At 52.5% G+C, this 21,799-nt stretch overlaps 1 protein-coding gene across 4 annotated transcripts; it reads left to right on the forward strand.

The window, feature by feature from the left end:
* Positions 1–2,103: 2,103 nt before the first annotated feature.
* On the forward strand, positions 2,104–21,522 carry NCMAP (non-compact myelin associated protein). Of its 4 annotated transcripts, none has more exons than XM_087760569.1 (4): positions 2,104–2,381; positions 19,925–20,019; positions 20,156–20,240; positions 20,742–21,522. In XM_087760569.1, exons 2-4 carry the CDS (start codon positions 19,935–19,937, stop codon positions 20,881–20,883), a joined length of 312 nt encoding a protein of 103 aa, XP_087616695.1. In that variant the 5' UTR covers positions 2,104–2,381; positions 19,925–19,934; the 3' UTR covers positions 20,884–21,522. The 4 variants fall into 4 exon arrangements, with proteins under 4 accessions (XP_087616695.1, XP_087616694.1, XP_087616696.1 ...); XM_087760568.1 differs by lacking the exon at positions 2,104–2,381 and adding an exon at positions 7,188–7,571; XM_087760570.1 differs by lacking the exon at positions 2,104–2,381 and adding an exon at positions 7,921–8,006.
* Positions 21,523–21,799: the final 277 nt, after the last annotated feature.

A 21,799-nucleotide genomic window follows, 5' to 3' on the forward strand; every position in this document is an offset into this window, starting at 1 on the left:
AGAGCTGGGCTGGCGGAGAGACGGAGACGGTTTTGTGGTGGTGTCGGGTGCCTGTCGCAGCAGAGCTGCATTTGGATCCTTACCCCACGTTAATTTTGCAGAGGAGTCTGACAGCTGCTTAGGCTGGTGTGGGAGGGAACGTTGGGTTGCAGTAGTGAGCTCTGTAACGGTTTTGTGGTAATAAATAATGACTTGTTTTGCAAAAGATCTCCAAAGACCCATTTCCACAGGAAGAAAATGGTCAGACTTTATAGAAAATGTGCCCGCATTGATCAACAAAATTGTGAAACAGCAGCTCGTTGCGTGTGCTTTTGCCACCAGGTTCCCGTCTCTCGGATCAGGCAAACTCCGGCAGGTTTTTGCGATAGCCAGCAGAGGGAGGCTGGCTGCCCTTCCCCTAACGCGCTGGCGCAATGTAATGGAATTATATTAAAAATGCTACAAAATCACATTCCTTTACTGTACGTGAAGCCCTGCCTCGTTTCTGTGACAGTGCCTAGGGGCCCCGTTGTGCAAATATAATGGGAGACTTTGTCTAGCGGGTGGCCTGCCTCAGCGTTTGCGTGGAGCCGAAGGGAGTCAGGTGCCCGGCTCCGCGCGAGTACCGAGGTGGGTGGGCACGGAGGAGGCGAAGCAGAGGCTTCACAAAAAGAAAAATCTGAATTTAGCCATCGATCAACACCAGAAGTGGTTCTACTCCGCTTTTACTCTGCCCATAATCTCCAGGGTGACTGAGCCTTCCTTGTAAAATGGAGGAAATTCAAGTTTGCTTTATTTACTCCAGGTGATGATTCAGTAATGACCACCAGAACCTGTTTCTCTTAATCACTGACCTGCTGTTAACTGCAGGGCTGTTTTCAGAAGTAGGCTGGCACGGAGGCACCAGCTCTGCCTCGTCCTTTCTGAGCTTGCGCTTTGTGTAAATAAATACCCCCAATTCCTTTAAAGCATTCTTCTGGAGAAGCAGCTGAAAAAAATGTATGGTCGTTTCTTTGGGCCGCCTGCCTGCGTGTTCTGGAGAACAAGTTGCCGGGGGTACTTTGTTTTTATTTTATAATAGCTAAGAATGGCCCTTAATTTTGCACTCCTGTGATTACTGCTCCTTGTTCTGTTTCTGCCTTGCTACTGAACGGCTTCCCCCCAGAAAGACCTCATGCGTAAAATGTCTCTTGCTTAATTTATTTCCCGAAAGGTTATATTTCCATTTTTGTCTGGTTTTGGATTACTGATCTTTTTTAGCCCAGCACAGAAGATTGTCTTACGAGTCTTACGCTTCCCAGGTTTTGTTTACTTGCTCTGCTTAATGTGTAAAACTTGCTAGGAGGAGTTCACGGTCCGGTGCGCTTTTAATGCGGAAAGAGACCACGGCCGAGCCTCGTTCCCGTGGAGAAAAACGCAGCCGTATTTCCGTCGCTGAACGGAGCGGGAGGCCCGCACCTGGCCGAGCCGGGAGTCGTCGTTCCGGCACGGCGCTGGGACCTCTCCGTTCTGCGCGCGCCGAGGTCAGCCTGAGGCGCGCAGGGCCGCCGCGGGGGCTGGACGGGGACGCTGAGGTCGCTGGGAGGGAACCGCGGTCCTCGACGCCTCCGAGGAACGGGTGCTTACGCAGCTCTTCACCTTTGTTCTGAGCAAGATAAAGTACTTTTTCTCCTGGAGCTATTGACCTCCAGAACAGTATGACTGGAAGCTTTCGTGCTGCAAAATGCTATGCCAGTTCCGTAAGCACAGAAGCTGAGCTGCGCTTGGTCTCTGAGCCTCTCCTTTTGTGTCTGAACTGTGAATCCTCCTTTCCGTCCATGGCAGTATCCGTAACAGATGAAACAGAGCAAAGAAAATGAGAAATCAGAGGCCTGAAGCCCAATGCTGGTAAACAATCCCAAACTTTTCCACAAACGCTATTGTCTCGAGCTTTGACTTAGCTAATATAAAATATTGCATGCAGTGAAAGCAACACTTTTGAACCAGCTGAACCTCCAAAATGTGCTACGGCGACGCAGCATCAGTGATGGGACCAGCAGTGCTTGGTACTAGCGTCAGACAGCACCAGCTGGTCTTCCAGTAAGTATCAGTGGACATCCAGGCTCCGGAACCTCGTTAGGGAGAAACTGCGGCACGCGCAACACCTTCCAGCTGCTCGGTTTCACCAGGCTGGTGAAGATGGCCTCGCCGCCTTCTTGCTGGTCGCAAGGAAGGCCACGAAGCCCTCTCCCAAGGATGCAGAAGTGGCCAACGGGCCGCCCTGGAACTAGCTGACTCTGGAGACAAGGGGGGGCTAAGTGCGTGTTGGGTGTCTTAAAAATCTCAGTCCCTTCCCAAATCTCACCTTGAATTGAATCTCGGCTTTATCAAGGCGGCCGATGGCTCCCGAGGAGCAAGACGAGGTAAGAGCCCGTGCCTCTGGGTGAGCCCAGCCTCCGAGGCCTGGCAGCTTTGTCGGGGTGTGCCCCGCTGTAGGCAGTTGTATAAGCTCATAAATGCTCTGCAGGGTTTACTGCAAAGATGGATAGGCAAGAAAGCGTTGGCACCGAGGCTTACCCTGCCTAGTAGGCTCTGTGCGAGGCTGGGAATCTGCCAAGCGGCACAGACTCCATCGCTCCAGGATTCTTCAGGATCCAGTTGTGCCTCCCACCAGATCCAGACTTACGAGATCTGCTCTGGTTTCATCGTGGAGGAAAGAACGGGGGATCTGGGGAACCGCTTACAACGTACCTCGCTACTCTGCTTTTCCTAACAATTCACAAAGACAACAGGAGAGGAATTTGGGGAAAATACAGGACTTTTTCCTCTTTCCACATTCATGTGGTCTGCCTGACAGTCACGGTGGCTGGTGTCTCCTTTCTCGTACTATTTAAATTGAGTTAGGACTGTTATTATTAATTATTATTATTAACGTACATGTAAGTAGCCGTACCTCTTCCATGTTACGAGTGCACGCTGTTGAACGAAGCCCCTTTGGGCGATGGAGAGGCACAGCCCAGGGCAAGCACGCGGCCGCGCGCCCCTGCTCCGCCCGGGAGAGAGCTTCGGGTTCGTTCTTGTTCGTGCAGGACGAGGCGGCAACCGTAAAGAAACCGATCAAACTGCATTTATTCCCCTGCAAAATGAACGGTGAGTAATCCTCACTGAGCTGTCAGTCTGTGGTTTTAAGGAGCTGCGATATCTGCACGGGTTTTAGTGTGATTGAGGCAAAAGGATTTAGCTGGAAGTGACTAATGTGGGTCTTTGTAGCTATACAAAACCAGTTTTTGCTAAATAATTGGATCTTGAAACTCCTAATTCTTAAACTATGGTGAGAAAGCCTCTGTGGTTCTGTTCTGTGGGGTTCAGCTTGGGGTTCTGTGTAGAAACCAGTCAATCGTGAACACTAAACTGAAGCAAAACGCGTGTTAGGAAAACAGAAATGTTTCTTTAGGTGATAAGTATCTGGTTACCGCCGGGATGGGTGGCATTTGGTTTGCTCCTTACAGTCTGCACTTGGACTTGGGCGCCAGCTTATGAAACGGGACGCGTGGCTGTCGCTTTCTCTTCGGTGCAAGCGCTGGGGTGGCTGGCCCCAAGGCAAGCTCAGGTTTATGAATGCAGGTTTAGGTTTATAGACGACGTCTTTACCAGTGGCTCCCAAAGTGCCTCACGCGGCGACACCTGCGTACCCGATCGTATTTGTGTTCCTCCTCCAGAGCTAGATCCAGCGGGCTGCCGGCTGTGGATGTCTTTGCTGCCCTTTCTCTGCCTCCTCCAGCCAGCTCAAATAAGCAAATCAGGGAAAACGCACTCCTTCAGGGACGTTAGGTTCTGCTCCGGCTCCCGGCTCAAAGCACCAAGTCACCAAAGCCGTCGCGCAGCCGTGCCGCAGAGCCCCAGAAGCCTGGTTCTGGTCCGTCGCCTTCCGGTAGCACGTGTGAACCCACCGCTCGGAGCACCCCGGGGACTGAGCTGGTTTCAATCTGTTATTTCACAGGGCGGAAAAATACGTGGTGAATCGAGCGGAATGAATGAGGTCTCTTGCCTTCAGTATGTCTTGTTTTGTACTGAGAAGAGCGTGTAATGCCAAGAGCCGCATTTAGATAGCAACGCTCCTCATCTGGGCAGAAAGCACAGCCCCACGCAAGACAAGGGGATTTTGCAGGTTCGCAGTGAGATGTGGCGTCGGGTAGCGTGTTTCTTTGCGTAACCGAGTTGCTGTGCATAAGTGAGGGAAACCAGAAATGCTTTTATAACTGGGTCTTCATGGGAAGAGAGTGTCCTGGCGGCAGAGCTGCCTGGCTGCAGCGGCTATGAGCCGTCTCCCGCTCCCTGCTGCGCGCTCGCTTTGGAGAGCTGCATGGCGCCCGCTTTGCTCCCGTGGGCTGTGTCGGGGGCGCTCCTCCACCACCGCCTCCCGGGCAACCGAAACCGAAGCCCGTCTGGCGCAGGAAGAAGCGGAGCCGCGCGGGAAGGCAGCACCCCGCTTGTAACCCCGACCTCTCCGCAGCGGGGACGGGGCGCTCTGCCGAGGCTGCCGGCTGTTCTCAGCCTCCGGTGTCGGTGCTTTCTCTAAAGCAGCAGCTTCTGGAGAAACATGATGGTGTAAGAACCTTGCCTTTTTTTTTTTTGTCTGTTTTTTTTCTTTCCTTCACGGCTGCAAAGGAAAAAACGATTAAAACACTAGAAAGAAATATCCCTGTGAATGCTGATACATACTCTAAATTTTGTGATTTTTAAATGAGCTCTTGATTTTTGGAGCCAGCTCCTGATTTAGCTTTCTCCTGTTTGCTTATCGAACCCCAGCTGTGGGCTGGGGAAGTCCTGGTTCTCCCTTCGAAGGCTTCGTGTAAAGGTGGACAAGGCAGGCACCTACTTGCCAGCTTCTGTCGGCAGTAGGTTCTCCAGCTTTCAAAACATTTCAAGTGTGAGATGAAATCTTTTGCCCTCTCGATCTTCCTGTTCGCCTTTCCCCGGCAGACCCGGCAGTAACAAGCCGGTGCTCGCTCTCCAAGCCCTGCCTCTGTCCACCCGCGATTCGTGAAGGAGCTTGTTCGCTTCAGCGATGCCTTATCAGTGAAATGCTTAGAAATGCGCGGGCGCTGGGGCTCTGCAGCGATACCCGGGCTCCGTGGCTGCCGACGCTCGTACGTTCAGACCAGCCGGCACAAGTTTCGTCCTCTGGGCTACTGGAAGGGAAAGGCCCCCGTGTTTGGAGGGTGAGAAAGGTGCGGCCGGGGAGCTGCTCAGCCCTGGGGAGCTGCGGGAGATGCCGATGCGGAGGGAGGGAGCGGCCGTTCCCGCGTCCCCTCGGTGGGATGCTGCAGAGCGACGCCGATGAGAAGCCGCCTGCTGCCATCGCCCGACTTCTTGCGTGAAGGCACAGCAACCCTGGCTTCTCTGGCTCCAGCTGGCACAAACCAAGCATTTGAAACTCCCCTTGCCGCGGGCCCCAGCTTGCTGTCCCCAAAGAGAAGCTGCAAACATCGTAGAAAATCGTGGCTCTCCCCTCATGTCGCTGGTTGTCTCTTATCAGTTTCAAACTCAAGCAGAACCCCAGGTCACGGGTGATCCCAGCCTGGGCTTTGTTGCCCACACGACACAGCGGAGACCGGCAGGAGCAGAAGAGTTTCGCTGCGTGGCGCGTTACAAACCCTGCAGCAGGCAGCAATCCCTGCGTCCGACGAGCGCGTTAGGAAACACGCAGGTAAACCCTGCGCAGCCCAGTGGCAGCTGGGTAACTGTTACTTGGAGAAGTCTCGAAAAGAAGTTGGCAGTCGTTATCCCACCGCGCAATCCACGCCAGCTCAGCCAGGGGCTGGCTGAGGGTGCACAGGTTTAAATCGCCAAAAAGCAATAATTTATAGATTCATTTACAGTCAAACCTGCACCCTGGTGAAGTCAGTCATCGATGGAGGCTGGGTAGCCATGCGTGATGGGCTCTGGTCTTCCCAAGAAATCCGCTGCAGATGTTTATGGACGGTTATGACCCCCCTGTTGCCGCCCTCCCCGACGGAGGCAGGATTTTGTAACGGGCAGGTTTCATCCACATGTTTCAGGTTGCTTTAGAACAGAGATGGTGGTGTCGGTTCTGGTTGCAGATGGGGAGGCTGAGATGCAGGACGGGGGGAGGTCTTCTGCACGGCAGCTCGGCAGCCATAAACCAGGGACTGAGCCCAGAGCGAGGGCTGCAGGCCGGTTAATGTGGGTTCCTGGCTTCTGGTGGGAGCAGCGTCAGGCCCCAGGCAGGGCACAGACCCCTTCAGATGTGTGATTTCCACGTGAAAAATGCAGACAGGGACTGCGGTCACACGCTTCTTCCCTGCTCGTTAGTGGGAAATGCAGAATAAAACCAGCTGAGCACAGGTTAAAGGCAAGGATTCCTTTCCAGTTTGATGCTGCTAATGAGCAGAGAAAACCACTTGTTCGGGCTTGGGGCTGGATGTGTTTGGGATTCTTCTCCGAAGGCGCCTGGGAGACCTCTGGGCGCTGAGCCCCCCAGAAGCCAGGCTGTTCCCCAAGGCCTTGACGATCGCCCGGCGAGCTGGGGGCCAGCAGGGCCCGACCCCTCGTAGAATGATGGAATCGTTAAGGGTGGAAAAGACCCTTAAGATCATCGAGCCCAACCGTTAACCCAGCACTGCCAAGGCCACCACTAAACCATGTCCTCCAGCACCACGTCTGCCCGTCTTTTAAATCCCCCCAGGGATGGGGACTCAGCCCCTGCCCTGGGCAGCCTGGGCCAGGGCCTGGCAGCCCTTTGGGGGAAGGAGTTTTCCCTAATATCCAACCTAACCCTGCCCTGGCGCAGCTTGAGGCCGTTCCCTCTCGTCCCATCGCTTGTTCCTGGGGAGAAGAGACCGACCCCCCAGGCTCCAGCCTCCTTTCAGGCCGTTGCAGAGAGCGATGAGGGCTCCCCTCAGCCTCCTCCTCTCCAGGCTGAGCCCCCCCAGCTCCCCCTCCCCAGCCTCGGGCTCCAGCCCCTGCCCCAGCCCGGCGGCCGGGACCCGGAGCGCGGCGGTACCGGCCGGGACAGGCGCGGGGTTGGGGTTTTCGGGGGGCACCGGCCGCGGGTGAGAGGCGGCCTCGCTTCTGGGAGCCGCTCAACTTCGGCCCCTGCTTGCGGGAGCGGCTCCCGCGGCGGCCCCTGCCCTCCCTCCCCCTGCCCTCCCTCCGCGGCTGCGGGGAGGCGGCGCCGGGGCCGGGGCCGGGCCGGGCCGGGGGAGCCACCTGCGGCGGCGGCGGCCCCGGCTCCCCGCGGGCAGCGGCAGGGCCGGGCCCGCTCCTCCGGAGCCCTCGGGGAGGCGGCGGGGGCCGAGGCGGCGGCAGCCCCGGGCCCGGCGGTGCGGAGCTCCCGGAGCCGGCAGCACCCGTCCCCGTGAGCAGCCGCGGCCGCCGGGCGGGTGAAGGCTTGCGGGGGGCTGGGTGCGCCTGGAGGCAGCTGGGGGATTGGTGTCAGTGCAACTTTTCTGCTCTCGAGCTCTAAGCTCCTCTGTGCTGCCAGCGAAACGGCTGTAGGCAGCCGCTCCGCTGGGGTTACTCCGGGCTTATGTGCGAGCGACTGCGTATGCTGCAGTCAGCGCTCCTGCGTGCAGCCAAGTTCTTTACCGGTAAGTCTGAACCAGAAAGAAACACGGAGCAGATGTCATCGCACGATTTCCTTCTGAACTGCTGCTTTAGCTGCTGTGTCGTTAACTGGAAACCGTTGGGGTACCGGGACTGGAGCGGAGCTGGGCAGTCGCCGCTCCCCGGGGAGCAGCGTGCGGGGCTGCGCTCCCTCGCCGGCAGCGTCCTGCCACCCCTGGGGCTGTGCTCCATCCTTGCCCTGACTGATTCAACCCCAGCACCAAAATAAGGTTTTGTCGGCGGCTTTTTTTTTTTTTTTTTTAAATCTGCTGAGCGACGCGCTGGCAAGGGCTGGCAGACTGATGTTTAACGTGAAAAGACCGAGAAAGCTTGGAGCGTCGTGTTAGAGTTCGCCGAGTGTCGCCAGCACAGGACTATGCTGCTGGCGTTGTTTGGGAACGTGCTGAAGCGGCTGACAGGTTGGAACTGCGATTTCTGGTTTTTCGTGGTCGTTCTTGTACGTAATGCCCCAGAAGTTCTTGCTAAAGGAAGCGCAGTATTCTGTAAACGGTCTTCACGTTGTGCGGGACGGGGTGGTTGGGCTGGGGGGTTTGACCGAGCGGGTAGAAAGCAGCAGGCAAAGGCAGCGCAGCCGTCGGTCGGTGCCGTCGTGGCCCCGCGGGAATGACTGCGTGGGGCCGGTCACGGCTGCGGATGCCGGGCTCAGGCGCTGGGGGCTCGCCAGGGGCTCGGAGCGGGTGGATGGAGTGGATGGAGGTGTCAGGGTGAGGTACCGCGCTGCCTACGGGTTTGTCTCTTGGTGTTCTTGGAAGAGGGGAATGTGCCTCATCGATTCAGCAAGTTTGTATATGCAGTCCTTGAGGAAATCTGACTGCCTTTCCCTGGCTGTTTGTGAAGGAGTTGCATTTCTATATTGCACACAGAATTCTCTCTGTATTTTTTAATACAGAAAAAACTGAAGGATGCGAAGCTTGCGGAGGTGCTTACAACAGTACTGAGATTTGCATTTTTCTGGTAGGTGAACAGCTCGAGTTGCAGGAGACCCAGCCCCGTAGCTGGGCAGCACGTTGCACTGCGCGCCGGAGCTGCGGGCAGGGGACGAGTCCTCAAGCTCCAGTCCACCGCCGGCAGCAGAGCTGGCTCCTCTGTTGGCAGTAATTCATGAACGCTTCCCGGCCAGTCCTGCTCCTGTCTGTCCGCTGCTGCCGAAAGCGTGACTTTTACTGGTTACACTAAATTCTTCTTCTTACTTATGGCAATAAACAGTGAATCGGTCAGGATTTAGTGCACCAAGGAGCTGGAGAAGCCCGTGAGTGATACGCCGAGTGCCTACGGCGGGCTGTGCTTGCGGGGTAAATCCAGCAATGCTGAGCGCCCCGCGGGGCGCTGGCGCCTGCCCACAGCAGCCCCTGCTCCCCGGGGTGATACCTCGCCTGCTGACATCTCGTGCCCCCGTGCCGGGCTGGGAGCAGCGTCGCTGGAGAGCGGCTGTGTTAGGAGGGGGTTTGGTGGGGGCCGGCGGGTTAACCTTGGCCTGGCCTGTTGGCGGAAAACGTGGGGGGGTGACTGTGCTGCTTTTATTGAGTCAGAGAAATCAGGAAACGCAGCCAAAACCTATAGTGTTCGTTAAGCCTCTTGCAGGGAGAGATGATACGAGGCGTGAACGGAGATCACAGAGGAGGAAAGCAAGAAAAAAAAAGCTCCTGGGATGTCTGAGTCATCCGGTTTCTCGCTAACATACATAGCTTAATGTTTTCACAACCACCACCATGGAGCAACAGAGTTATAACCTAATGCCAGGGGCCCTGGAGTCATGGTGCTTCCTCGCCGTCCCCTGCTCGGGGCCAGGCGCCCGTCGGGGGTCCCCGGCCCAGCTACGAGGCCGACGCTGCAGTTGCTTCAAGTGCCAGGCTGAGCGCTCGGGGCGCAGGGGAGAGGGGCTCTGCCTTTATCGCATCCCCCCGTTGGGATGGAGGCAGCCCCTGCCCCAGACACACACCCAGGGTTGTCCCACCTAACGCCAGCGTCCAAGCACTCGACTGCACGCTTGCAAAGAACGGGGATTTTTGGTGGGATTTGGCAGGGCTCAGGCTGAGGAATGAGCCCGGGGATCGTCACAGCCGCATGGGGGGCTTGGGCTGCCCGTCAGCTGCTGTGCCGAGCCGCAGCGCCGCAGCCCCGCGTGCTGCGCAGCTGCTTTGTGCTTCTGCTCGGAGCAGAATAGAAACCAAATAATCACTTGGAAAGACAGAGTTTCCTATTTACTTATTAGTCTGTAATGGAAGCCTCAAAAGTCTTGACCCAGCAAATGTATTTGTCTTTAGAAAAGGAAAACGAACACCCATCTGCCAGCAAACAGGAGCCGTGTTGATTGACGTGCTACGGTTTGTGCTGATAAATGCAGAGAGCCGTTCTCTGACATGAAAGGCTGCTCAGGCTGTGAACTCCTTCCAGCCTGCTGCGGGTGACGGTGTGAGCCACTGGTGTTGGCTCTGTCCCACGGGAATCTCGGTGTAAGGTAAATCCAGAGGGAGCTGCTCCCATCTCTCTGGCTCTGCGGGACGCAGCGAGGGGGTGCCTGAGGGCACCTCTGGCATCGCCTTCCTCCTGGGGTTTGTTCCTGGCATCTGCGTGCCTTTGGGTAAGTGACTTGCCCGCAGGCAGCGAAGGGTTTGGAGAACAGAAGGGACTGGCCGGGGAGGCGTGCGATGGCGTGGGAACTGGGAGAAGTGGTTTTCCAGCCTGGGATCCCAGTCCTGGTTTGGGGAAATCGTTCGCAAATGATACTGGATTCCAGCCATGGTTGGGTTTGGCTGGGAAGGAAGGTGGAGCTATAGATTTCAATGCATTTGACTTGCGTGTCTGCTTTTTTTGGTTGTTACTGTCCTTACAAGCCTTCATTTGCTCCAGGGAACTCCCTTTTCCTTCTCTGGTCACAAGTGGCTGTCAGTATTTTAGCAGCTCTTTGTCCTGTGAGCCGAGTTCCCCATATGTCTCGGCAAAGCAGAGGATGTTTTTACTGGGTTTCCCCTCTTCTCTTTGGGCTTCACGAGAGGTCACTGGTCCCTGGGGCAGACGAGGTTGTGTGCATACGATAGGGTTCTGTGAATATGTTTCGGTGTCTCTAAAAACCTCCCTCTTCACTCCCAGCGCCGCCACGCAAAGCTGCTCCGCTGCACGCCTGTATCTCGGCCAGCCCGTCACGGGGAAGGGATGCAAACTGGCCAGACAAGATCTAAAAACTCCCTGAACTCTGGGAATCTTTGGAACTGGATCTGATTCCAGATCTGCGTGCCACAGCAGGAGCCCAGATCTGCTCTGTGCTACTGATGATAATTAATTTCATGCTGTTCTCCAGCTGGATACGATGCTTTGACGTTGTTTTTGTGGTTTCTATCGGTCCTGTTCCAGTAACACGAAACGGGCCATCGAGTTCCTCTTCTCTGCATTGCCCGTGAGAACGGGGCTGAGGTGCTACATCTGTCCTGCAGCGCTTGGCAGTGGCACACCGCTGCCCGGCTCGGCATCCGCAGGGCACCGGCTCGGCATCCGCAGGGCACCGGCTCGGCTCCCGCAGGGCACCGGCTCCTGCAGGGCACCGGCATCCGCAGGGCACCGGCTCGGCATCTGCAGGGCACCGGCTCCCACAGGGCACCGGCTCCTGGGGGCAGCGGCTGCACCGTGCAGCTTGTTCCCGGGATTTCCGAGCCCGTCCTCGCCCCGCTCCGGCTGCTCGCCCCTGACGTTTCCTCTTCGTCCCTGGGTTCTCCGGATTCCTGGCTGGTGGGCAGGGGCCTCCTGAGCGTTCCTGTTCTGCCTGGTCACGCTGCGAACAAGTGCCAAGCCTGGCCACAGACACCGAGCAGCGACGAGGGTCCTGATGCCTGGACCACGTCCTCGGCTCAGTGGAGACTTCTGCTTGTAGGAGCGCGTAGCTGCAATATCTGTTTTTTTGTGACGCAGGTTTTGGTGAGCAAAGGGAAATGTTTTGTCCCCCAGAGCAGTGGCCAGAGCAGCGGTGTTTCGAGGGTCCGAGACCACACCGAGATGGGAGTTTATGCAGCTCTGGACTAGCAGGGAAATGCTCCTCTATTTTCTGATGCTGGTTCCTCTTTTTCTTTCCCGAGCAATCTTTGCCTTGCCTTTTCTGAGGAGCTCTGGAGCTGTAGGGAGCACGCAGAAAACACACCTGGCTCTGCAGAGCAGGAACGCAGATTCAGACCAGTTCAACCCAGAAATCAGGGGTTTGATCTGGAAGTGCTGGGACATTTTCTTTCTCCAAGCGATTGCAGTTACATACTCCGCGTAAAGTTACATTTATTGAAACCTTTGGCCCTAAATGAAACCAGTCTCTTCTGTGCTGTGATTCCTTTTCTAAACCACAGTCTCTTGGTTTTTGTTTGAGCTTTTTCTTTCTTCCTTTCTAATTGGGAACCATTTGGGATCTTCCATTTAACACTGGACTTTCAGACAGATGCCTGTTTCTGACCTTTAAATAAAAGGGTTAATGCTGCAATTCCCACGCTCAGAGTTTCAGTCCTAATCCCCTCTCTCCTGCTCCGGAGCATTTCTGGGTCCTGCCCGGAGTAAAGGAGATGCCCTGACGGAAAATCCAGGTGAGAGAGGATTTCTCCAACAGTGCAATCTCCTGAACTGCTCCGGCCTTGCAGTAAATGGCAGATCCAGCAAGGTGCAGAGCCTGGTAATCATTTCTGTGCAAGCATTACTGAGTCTGGAATGTATTTTAAACTCTCTTCTCCAGGAATCTGAAAGCTGGAGGGAGTTTTCCAGAGATACTGCTGAAGAGCTGAAATGAGTCCTGTGTAACAGGGCCTTTCCTAGAGCATTCTGCGCACAAAGCAGGGTTGCTTTCCCGCTGCAAGAACAGCAGCAGACTGGCCTCAAGGGCAAGCTGCTTTTGCGTGGCTGGTTTGTCCAGATCCGCCGAATTTGCCACCAACACGGACTTTGCTGGGGCTTCTTTGAACAGCAGAGACAAATTGCTGGGTTGTGCGAGTTGAGGGACGCGTGACACGGTGCCACCGACTGCTGCGAGTCTCACCGAGGGTTCAGCTCAGGTTAATTTTCTTGCTTTCCATTTGAGCGCACAGGTTGATGGTTTCTCAGGTTTGTCACCTTGAGTCTCATTCACCCTCCCCCGTGAATCATTCCTGCCTTGAGAGCCATAGCGGTGCCTGCACACATTTTTCTTCTTTCCGTATCGTTTTTTTCAGGGTAATATTTAACTGCTAATTACAGCTCCTGTGCCCCTCCGAGCGCTCCCAGGAGCGCGCGCGGTGCGTGGGACCTTACCGGTGCGCGGTGGGTAAAGCCACCTTACCGCAAGCAGAGAGCGCGGACCGCATCAGGTTTGGGGAGCCCATGCCGGCTTTGGGCTCCTGCGATGCTTTGCACGTGCTGCCCCGGTCCCTGCTTGTTACGTGCACGAGTGCGGGTGGATTTTCTTCGCCCGTTGCTGTGGTGAGTCTTGTGATCCACCAGACCGCCTTTTTCATTCCCAGACTGGAGGTTAAGCACGCTGCCAGGCACTGGTGGGAGCTGCCGCTCGGAAATATGGTTCCGCTGATATTCCTGGGTGCGGAAGGGGCTTCCAGCTCCTGCTGAGTCCAGATGAGCTGGGGATCAGCCTCGGGCTTTGTTCTGTACTATAAATTGGCTCGTGTCCCTCCCGTTGATTCTCCTGGCCGAATTGTGTGCGTCTGAGCTGCCTCTAGCACATAAGCAGCACTCTGGGAGGCAGTGGTATATCTATAGCAATGTGCTGTAAAATGTAATACAGCAGTCCATCCGATCCCTTCCAGAAAGCACGGGACTTACTGCACAGGGGATGTATCCCAGATTTCCAGATGCGCAGCCGTACTCTGAGCTACTGAATCTGTGCAGCGATGACTGAAATGGAGGATTCCCGGGTACCAAGGGATAGAAAAACTCCCAATATCTGCTCGGACAAAGCCTTCTGGTGGAAGGGCACATCTGAGGAAAAAAAATGATGTATGGTCGTCTTGGCCCAGTGCAGAGAGCTGTGAGCTAGCTCCGGCCCCGAAGGAGGTACAAATCGCTCGCCTGTCGCGCGGCACTGTTAGAAAAGGCTTCCCTGATTGCAGGGGCAAAAGCAGAGATATTACTGACGCTGCCTGAGCCTTGAGACCTCCTCCTGAACCTGGACATCGGTTATTTTGCTCTAAGTCTTGAGACATGGTTCGGTGTGTTTGGAAAGTAAGGAATCCTTTCTCAAAAAACAAAAAGACCAAGCAGTGTCTCGCACCTTTCCCTCTTTGTTATAATAAGGTCAACCCCGTGAGACTTCTTCTTTGCCGGCTCTTGCTTACACCACTCGTAGTTGGTTAGTTTAGCATCTCGTGTGTGTACAGTCATAAGTTAAAAATGTAGAATAAGAGCCTTCTAATAATAATTTAAAAAGGCTTCCAACAAAAGAAAACCTTTAGCATTCCTTTCAGGAATTTGCTTTTCCTTTCAGAATTTGCTTTCAGAATTCCTTTTGGAAATGGCTCCCAGGTCTCTCTCGATATTTGATCTATCCTCTGTGCGTTGCATGTAAATGGAAGTTTTGTTTTAAAATGTTATTCCGTATCCTCTTACATGAATCACTTCAGGTCTAAATAATGAAGTAACTCCGTCCTCCGCAAATGCAACCATTGGACCAAATGATTTATTGTAAATGTCTTTTCAAGAGCCTTGCTATATAATCACATTAAATGGGCTGTTTTCTTTTGGATTATGTATTAGTTTATAATTTCAGGGGTTTTTAGCATTCCTGGATGGAGGGGGTTTTATGCATCCTGACTTCCACGGGTCTGCGTGGAAATGCAGACAGGTGGTAACGCGTGGCTGGGTCCAGGACGGGAAATCCCGGACAACCCGCAGAGCTAGTGGGAAGCCCTAGATGACACAGACGGTGTTTGTCAGTGAAAGAGGGGGAGTTAGGGTGTTTAAAAAGTACAAATTCAACAACAGCCTGCCAGGCCCCGCAGTTCCGTAACCCGGCGGGAGGTTACACGTGAGCGGTGCAAGCTTTGAGCTGCAGGAATGTCAACGGTGTGGTGGTGGCGTGCTGGGGTTTTCCCGTTTTAAGTTCAAATTCTGGTTCTGACATATATTTCACAAGTGTCTAAGCAAGTCTTCTAATCCGAGTGTGCCTTAGATCCTGGCCTGTAACCAGCGGGAAGATACCTCTGGCTTGTTCTGGTTCCGTATCATGGCTTGTCTGCACAGAGCGCCCTACCCCGAAGGATCTGGAGTGGTTTTATGATGTGAATGCACTTTGCTGAACGCAGTGGAATTACTGTAGTTCCCATGAATAAGGGCATTCACACAGAGGGAGAGGAGAAACGTGTGTGGCCCAGCATTTTAAGGCAAAAAAATTAGAATTGGGAAATCTGCAGTTCACAGTCCGGTTTAGACGTTGCTCCTGGGCAAGCCAACGACAAAGTCTGTCTGGTTCGTATTTCCAGGCACGGCTTTTGAAACGAGGGCGTTCCTTTCTGGGGACCTGTCTTTGCTTCCTCAGTTCTCGCCATCTGTGTGAGCTGAGGATTTTTAGCCCCTCTCAAGATATACGCCACGCAGGTAGAATTACTGGTTTTTTTTTTTCTTGGTGCTGCTCTTGCACGGTAGGGTTGCCTGCAGTTTGTGTAACTTTGTCTTGGCAAGGAAGTGAAATGCTTTTAATATGTGTTTTAACAACAGCTAAACCTGGAGAGCTCATGCCAGAACCTGAGACAAATGCTTATGTAAAGGTGCTGCTCTGACATCAGGACGCGTCCCGACACACAGGCTCCGTACAGAGCAGGGTTCTTTGCCTGAGGCCACGTTTATGCCTTAGCTCCCACCGGCCCGTTTGAACTTGGGTTTTTTTTTTCCCCTCTTCCTCCCTCTTCAGAGCCTCGCAAGGTAAATTCAGGCGCATTCAGGTCTCACTGAAGCACACTGTGTTTTTATTGCTTTCTGAAATTACAGTTTGCCTCCCAACCCCCGGCGACGTTCCCGGTTCTCATGGCTCGTGACGCTCGCGAAGGTGAGCGCGGGAGCACGCGGCCACGCTGCCGCGAGGCGGTTTGGGTGGAAGATGGATGGTTTGCCGGTTTACGGCGAGCTGAAGCTGAGTTTGTGACTCGCAAATAGAAGCCCGTTTCCTTTCCGCGCTGTGCCACGAATGCCCAATTGATTCCCCTGCCGCTGGAAAACAGCAGGGAACAGTGAAATGTGCAGGTTCAGACCTCTCGGTGCTCGCTGTGATCGGACAAGGTAAATCGTTTTGCAAAGACAAGGAAGGTCAGGCTGCTCGGGTGGAGGCAGGAGCAGAGCTGAAGCAGCTATCCGCTTCCCCGGGGGCTGCTCGCGAGCCGGCTCCTTGCTCTTCAGCCCCGTTAATTTTCAGAAGGGAGAAAAACTCCAGACTCACTTAGAAGGATGAACTTCTCCCTTGGATGGGAGCGAGTTTGCTGCTGAGGTTGATGTGCGAGCTGAGCCGAGCCCAAATGCTTTGAGCTGAGCCTCAACCAGTCGTGCCTTAGCACAAAGCCGCTTCGGAGCGGTGGGAGGGTGGATGTGGATGGCAGCTGACTCCTCAGCCTCTTCTTCCGCAGGACAGAGGATGGTGACGGCTCTGTGGTGTGGGATTCTCGCAGGAGAGAATGAATCTGAGGTTCCATCGACTGTCGGGACATCTACCGCCCATGTGGTGGGAAGTCCTTCCCCCCTTATTTAATAGGGTCTGACCAGCTCCTGGGCTTCTTCGCTGACATCTTGGCATTTGTTTGTTGGAATGAAAGCTTTATACCGCTGATAATTTGCCTCTCCTCACACAGCCCCCTGGTAGTGTTCGTCTAAGTTCAGCTCTCAGTGGCCCTTTGATCACGTAAGACGGTTTTCGCATGGCACTGCTCAGTTACATCTGCAAGAGGACCCGAGGGAAGAGAAGAGCCCAAATCTGGTTCTAAATATTCTAGAGAATATTCCCTTTCCTAGCAGCTGTCACGGCCAGTATACTGAGAAAGAAAACCAGAAATCAAGGAAACCAGTGCTGGGTTTTGTTGTCGCATTCTTTAGTGTTTTTTTGTGATTTAAGACTCTGCCTTGCTGGCATTTTTGGGAAGGGAATCAAGTCCCAGCGCGGCAGAGCTGGCAGCCAGTGCTCTTCCTTAGACCTGGATAAGTAAGGAGGGAAAAATCACCTGATTTTTCAGCCTGGGTTTGGCCACAATGTGAGATGAACATACTGTCTGTGCAGCAGTGCAGTTGAAAGGATGAACTGATTCTCTAATCGAGCTTCTGGGTCAAAACTAGTCTGTGTTACTCCTGGAGAAACAATAGCTGGCTTTGTGTCCAGTTTAAAGCCTGCAACACAGCTTGATGCACCTTTTTCTGGGTGGCAAAGCGCTGAATTTGTGTGTCTTCCTAACCAGCACCTGCCTTCCCTGGCAGGGAGCTGGCTCTCAGAGTCCGGCTCTCCTGGAAAAAACCTCCAACCCCTCTGTTCCCTGTCCCCCCTCTCCTGTCATTGCCAGGTGCTGCGGGAGCCGCTTGACAGATGAGCTCTGATCCCGGTCTCCGGTCAATGAGACCGGCCATTCAGCCTGAAATCCGGCAGGGGAGGGGGAGGCGGGACGGCTGCGTAAATGGGAGCATTGCTACCACTTGCCAAAACAACCTAGGCGCTGTATCTGCAAAGGTGTTTTAAATGGAAACGCGCCCAAAGCTTAACTTTGTGGAAACATTTCCAGCTCCATAATATGGGGAGGCAAAAATAACCAGCGGTGTGTGCCCCCACCCCCGGTCTTGAGAACTGCGGGTGAATTAGGGCTCTCAGCGCCCCAGGCAGGTGTGTATGCACAGGGGGAAGTGCCCGCCGTGTGTCATAAAGAAAGAATGTCCTCTGATTGCTGTATCAAAGTCCATTTCTTTTCCCCTGCTACATAGCTTTTATCGAGCACTCTTGATTTTCAAAATGCTTTTCTAAACGGAGTAGGATCCAGCCTGCGATACCCCGAAACCAGTAGGTTCCCATGGGTTTCGCTGGACGTCGCTGGGTCCTCGCAGCGCAGGCTTGGTCAGGCGTAACCCCGCTGATTCATAGGTGAGGAATGGGGCTGAGACGTGGTGCAGGTAAAACGGCCGAAGTGAGGACTGGCACCTCCCACCCCGGCCTGAGACACAGCCTTTGGACCGCTTTCCTTGCTACACAATGCAGAAAAAAAAAGATTTGATGCATTTTTCAAATTGCATCTTAGATTGTTACACCCTGTTGGCTAAATTCGTCCCTTCTGTAAACAGGCGGTTTCACTGACAACAATAAAAATTCTTTGGTTATAGGTGACTCATGTGCAAATAGCTCACCATTACCAAGGTGGTTTGAACCAGATGGAAGTTAGTAAGTATGAATATTACATGGCTTAATAGTGAAATATTCAGCCTTCTTTATTTGGGGTTTTCATTTTAGTAGCCAGAGGAGGAGAAAAACACTTTTGTAAATCTGGAATTTGTGCTCTCCTAGTCAGGAGCAACGAGATAAAAGTTGGACGTGGCTTTTTCTGAATTATGTCCACAGTCAAAATACTTGCTCAGCTTCCTGCAGCCTGCAGCGGGACCGGGAGCCCCTTCAGCCTCTGCTTGTCAATGGTACCACCTCCATCAACGTGGTTTCGAATGGATGGGTGGGGAAAGAGATGGGGACAGCGCTGTCACCCGAGCGTCGCTGCCTCTCGCCAGTTCCTCCATGGCGCGCGTAAATCCTTTCGCTGTGCTGTACAGTAAGGCTGGGCAAACTCTAAACACAAAATACTCCTTTCAGCGTGGAAAGATCTATGACTACAGTTGACGATCGTGTTGCTGAATTAACTTGGCCTTGGCGAAACAAAGGAATCATTCAGTCAGAGGAGAATGACCCAGTTACAGACTCAAGACAGAGTTATTTTTGTTTTTCTAAAGAAAAAAAACCCCAACCTTCTTAACTTAAGAGGATCGAAGTATTTGGTGAATCGACCTCGCAATTCTGATCCTTCGTACCCAGGCAGACGTTGGCTGTTTCCCTTCCCGATCCCTCTCGTTCTCCCATATCCGTTAGCGGAGCCTCCCAAGCGCGCAGCGCGCGTTGGCTCGGCTGCTGGCCTCCCTGCCCCGAAAAACACCCTGCCTGTCAAGCGCAATCAGAGCTGCGTCCTCCTTGCCTCCCAAGCCTGCACCCCGCCGCTCCCTGCCTTCCGTCTGATGGGTGCTGCTTTGCAGAACCCTTTAGGAAAGCCTCAACAAGGGGGAAGGGAGGGGAGGCTGCCTTTCACGTTGGCACTTCTCTTTATTACTGACTGATTTCTATCCACTCAGTAATTTTCTGGCTATTCTATATCTTGTGCTCTGTAAAATCAAAAAACTCAGTGCCAGGATCAGGTGTTGAAGAATAATTGAATTTTCGATGGATAATTTGAGGGTATTAGCTCTCTGAAGCCGGGAGCTGAAACGGTTTCAGAGGTCTGTTTGAAGTGGTATTCACACCCTTCTCAGACTGAAGGAGTCTTTTAACGGCTGAGGTTATTAGTCACACTTAGAAAACATTTGGAAAACGCTTTTAAAAATCAGTAAACATACAGGCTGCTCTTTCTAGACCTACAGTTTTATCCTGCCAAAGTGCAGGAGCAGGCGTATTTTCAGCTACCCGCGTGCAGGCTTGTCGCCTTCCAGGGACGGACCTGAAGCCACTCTGGCGTGAGCGAGGTGCCGGGCGCAGCTGGCGTCGCCTCTCTGTCGTAGTCACAGTGCAATGTTCGTTTTCTGTCGTGGGCGAGCCGTTGTTTGTCGTGTAACTTTTGGGGCTTCCACTTCGGGGGTTAAATGGTTTTTCTTCTCCATGTTAGATGAATGAAGCTACTTTAAACTTTATTCTATAAAGGTGTTTTTAAACCATTCTGTGCTGACTTTTTTCCCACCCTTAAAGACATATTACTCTTCACACTTATTTGATCAGTAATCTGAATCTCAGCCTGAAATGATAACCTAAAATCCTAAAGCATTTAAAGTATATATATTTATCAAAAACTTGTATAACAGCAATAATATATAGGTAACAATGCATTATTCTGTTTATATCTTATTTTATCCTATTAATACTGAGCAGCCTGTACTGTAGGGCAAATTGCTCAAGACCAGATTGTAGCGACATTTCCATTGACTTCAGCAGGGTCAGATTTACACCACTAAGAAAATATTAAGAACCCCAGTTCGGTGAGCCTGCACTTAGTGAGCTCTGAATCTTTAATGGGTTGTTGCCTAATTATCAGTGAATTGTGCTGTCAAATTTTGATTAATATTTTATGAGCTCACTCTTCTTTTTGTTCTTCTGTAGCCGAATCAAGATGACGACAGCCGCACCACTGATCAATAACACGCAGTTCTCGGTAAATGTGACCACAAAGTCTCAAGAACAAAGTCTCTATCAAAGTAAGAAAAGTAGTGGGGTGGTGGCTTTTTTTTTTTTTTTTTTTTTGAAGTGGACCTTGAACTTAGCAAACTTCAAACAGTACAATGACAACTTTGTAAATAAAACCTTTTTTTTGCCTTTCTGCTTCCCTGCTAGGTTCTGGAGCAATAGTTGCCGCCATCGTAGTAGGAGTGATTATTATTTTTACAGTGGTTCTGCTCATATTGAAAACATATAACAGGTATGTGGCCAAGTTCTGTGCTTCACTAAGGCGAGAGAAGATGAACCAAAGTCACCGTTAGGTGCGCTCTCATCTAGCAGGCCATTTCAGTATTTGTTGCTGAAAATGTCCAGGAGAATTTAAACTATAATGTGCTTGACTGACGTGTCCTGAATCTCACCGTCGGTGTTCTGCGATTGAATTGCTAGGAAGCAGAAGGAGGTTCTTGATGGCGGATGCTTGATGGAAGCTCTTTTTAGGGATTCCTGGTGACGCAGGCGAGGTCTGCTGTGTGCATCGAGGCTGCTCGATTTCTCACTTTTCAGGGCATCGGGTTAGACTTACCTGCTGTAGAAGCACTGAGTCGCCCTTTAGTGTCTTTGGGATGAAATCCTGGCTTGCGTTGACTTCTCGGTAGCTGCTCGATGTAACCTGCTTCCGCGGGAACCTTCCCAGTACTTACCGTGGGAGAGACCGCAGCACGTGCCAGCTCTGGTGACAATTTCATTTTTGCCTTTACAGGCGCATGAGAGCGAAGCGGGAGCTGGAACCCAAACCCACCACAACAGCAATGCCGCCTGCTTTGGGGCAGAGCAGCCACGGCATGCCTCAGCATCCTACGGTGACTTTCATACCTGTGGATATCCACATGCACCACAGGTAACTGGGACCGCTCGTCCCCCAGTGAGAGACGAGAGCTGGAATTCTTATTTACGTGGACCTGGGACGCCTCAGCAAAGCCACGCTGCGTTTGGAATAGCAACGAGCTGTTATTTTGTCTGTAGATTGTCATTAATCCTGCCTTCTCTCTTTGGGAGGAAAAATAAAAGGTCTGGACACTTTTCATATGGCTGAAATCAACTGGTGGAGGCATACGCATCATCAGAAAGGCAGCGAGCCTTCTTACAGAGCTCTGGGCATGGAGAGACCGAATAAACCAAGCCCGTTGGTTGGAAGAAAAGATGCACACTCATGTTTTGTGGAGCTTTTGCTTACTCGGAGAGTTTGAGCTTTTTTTCTTCGGCAGCGACTGATGATAAATGGGAAGAAAAATTTGGACATACGAGCTACACCTCAGGCTGAACCTGGGTTTGTTACGATTTATGTGAAACAGGTTTGTACTCTATTTTGGACATGATGGATAGTACAGGAGGTATCAAAATTGTGTTTATCTTTACTCATCTTTCGTGTTTCTAATGCCACATATGTATGGTTGTAGACAAAAGAGAAAAAGTTACTTTTTATTTTCAAGTATTTTTAAAATATTCCTATAAACTTGGTAACCTATGCATTTCTAAATGAACTCAACGTCTAAGGGTTTTCACTCTCACGCCAAGAATTGCTTTAGGTTCATGACTGGAGTTGCGTTAGTTTTGTCTTACACAAAATCTGAGAAGTTCTTTAATGGACAAAGTAAGCGCGGAAAGGCAGTATAAAGCAAGCGAGGCTTTATGCAGCTACTGCGTACAACTCATCCTGAAATGCTTTATTCTTTAATGCAGACTAGGCTTGAACTATTTTTAGACATTTTTTATTCTAGAAAGTAACCGAAAGTGATGTTGTTTTGCAAGTGTGATGAT

The sequence above is a fragment of the Nipponia nippon genome, unplaced genomic scaffold (assembly GCF_047370975.1).
Source record: "Nipponia nippon isolate SJK-2023a ecotype South Korea unplaced genomic scaffold, ASM4737097v1 scaffold_23, whole genome shotgun sequence".
Taxonomy (NCBI): domain Eukaryota; kingdom Metazoa; phylum Chordata; class Aves; order Pelecaniformes; family Threskiornithidae; genus Nipponia; species Nipponia nippon.

Bases quoted from the DNA above. Each gene is read 5' to 3' on its own strand.
- NCMAP (XM_087760567.1), top strand. From the start codon at position 12,953: ATGCTTTGCACGTGCTGCCCCGGTCCCTGCTTGTTACGTGCACGAGTG. The intron at 13,030-19,924 runs GTGAGTCTTGTG...GTTCTTCTGTAG, and splicing joins TTTCTTCGCCCGTTGCTGTG to CCGAATCAAGATGACGACAG. The intron at 20,241-20,741 runs GTATGTGGCCAA...TTGCCTTTACAG, and splicing joins ATATTGAAAACATATAACAG to GCGCATGAGAGCGAAGCGGG.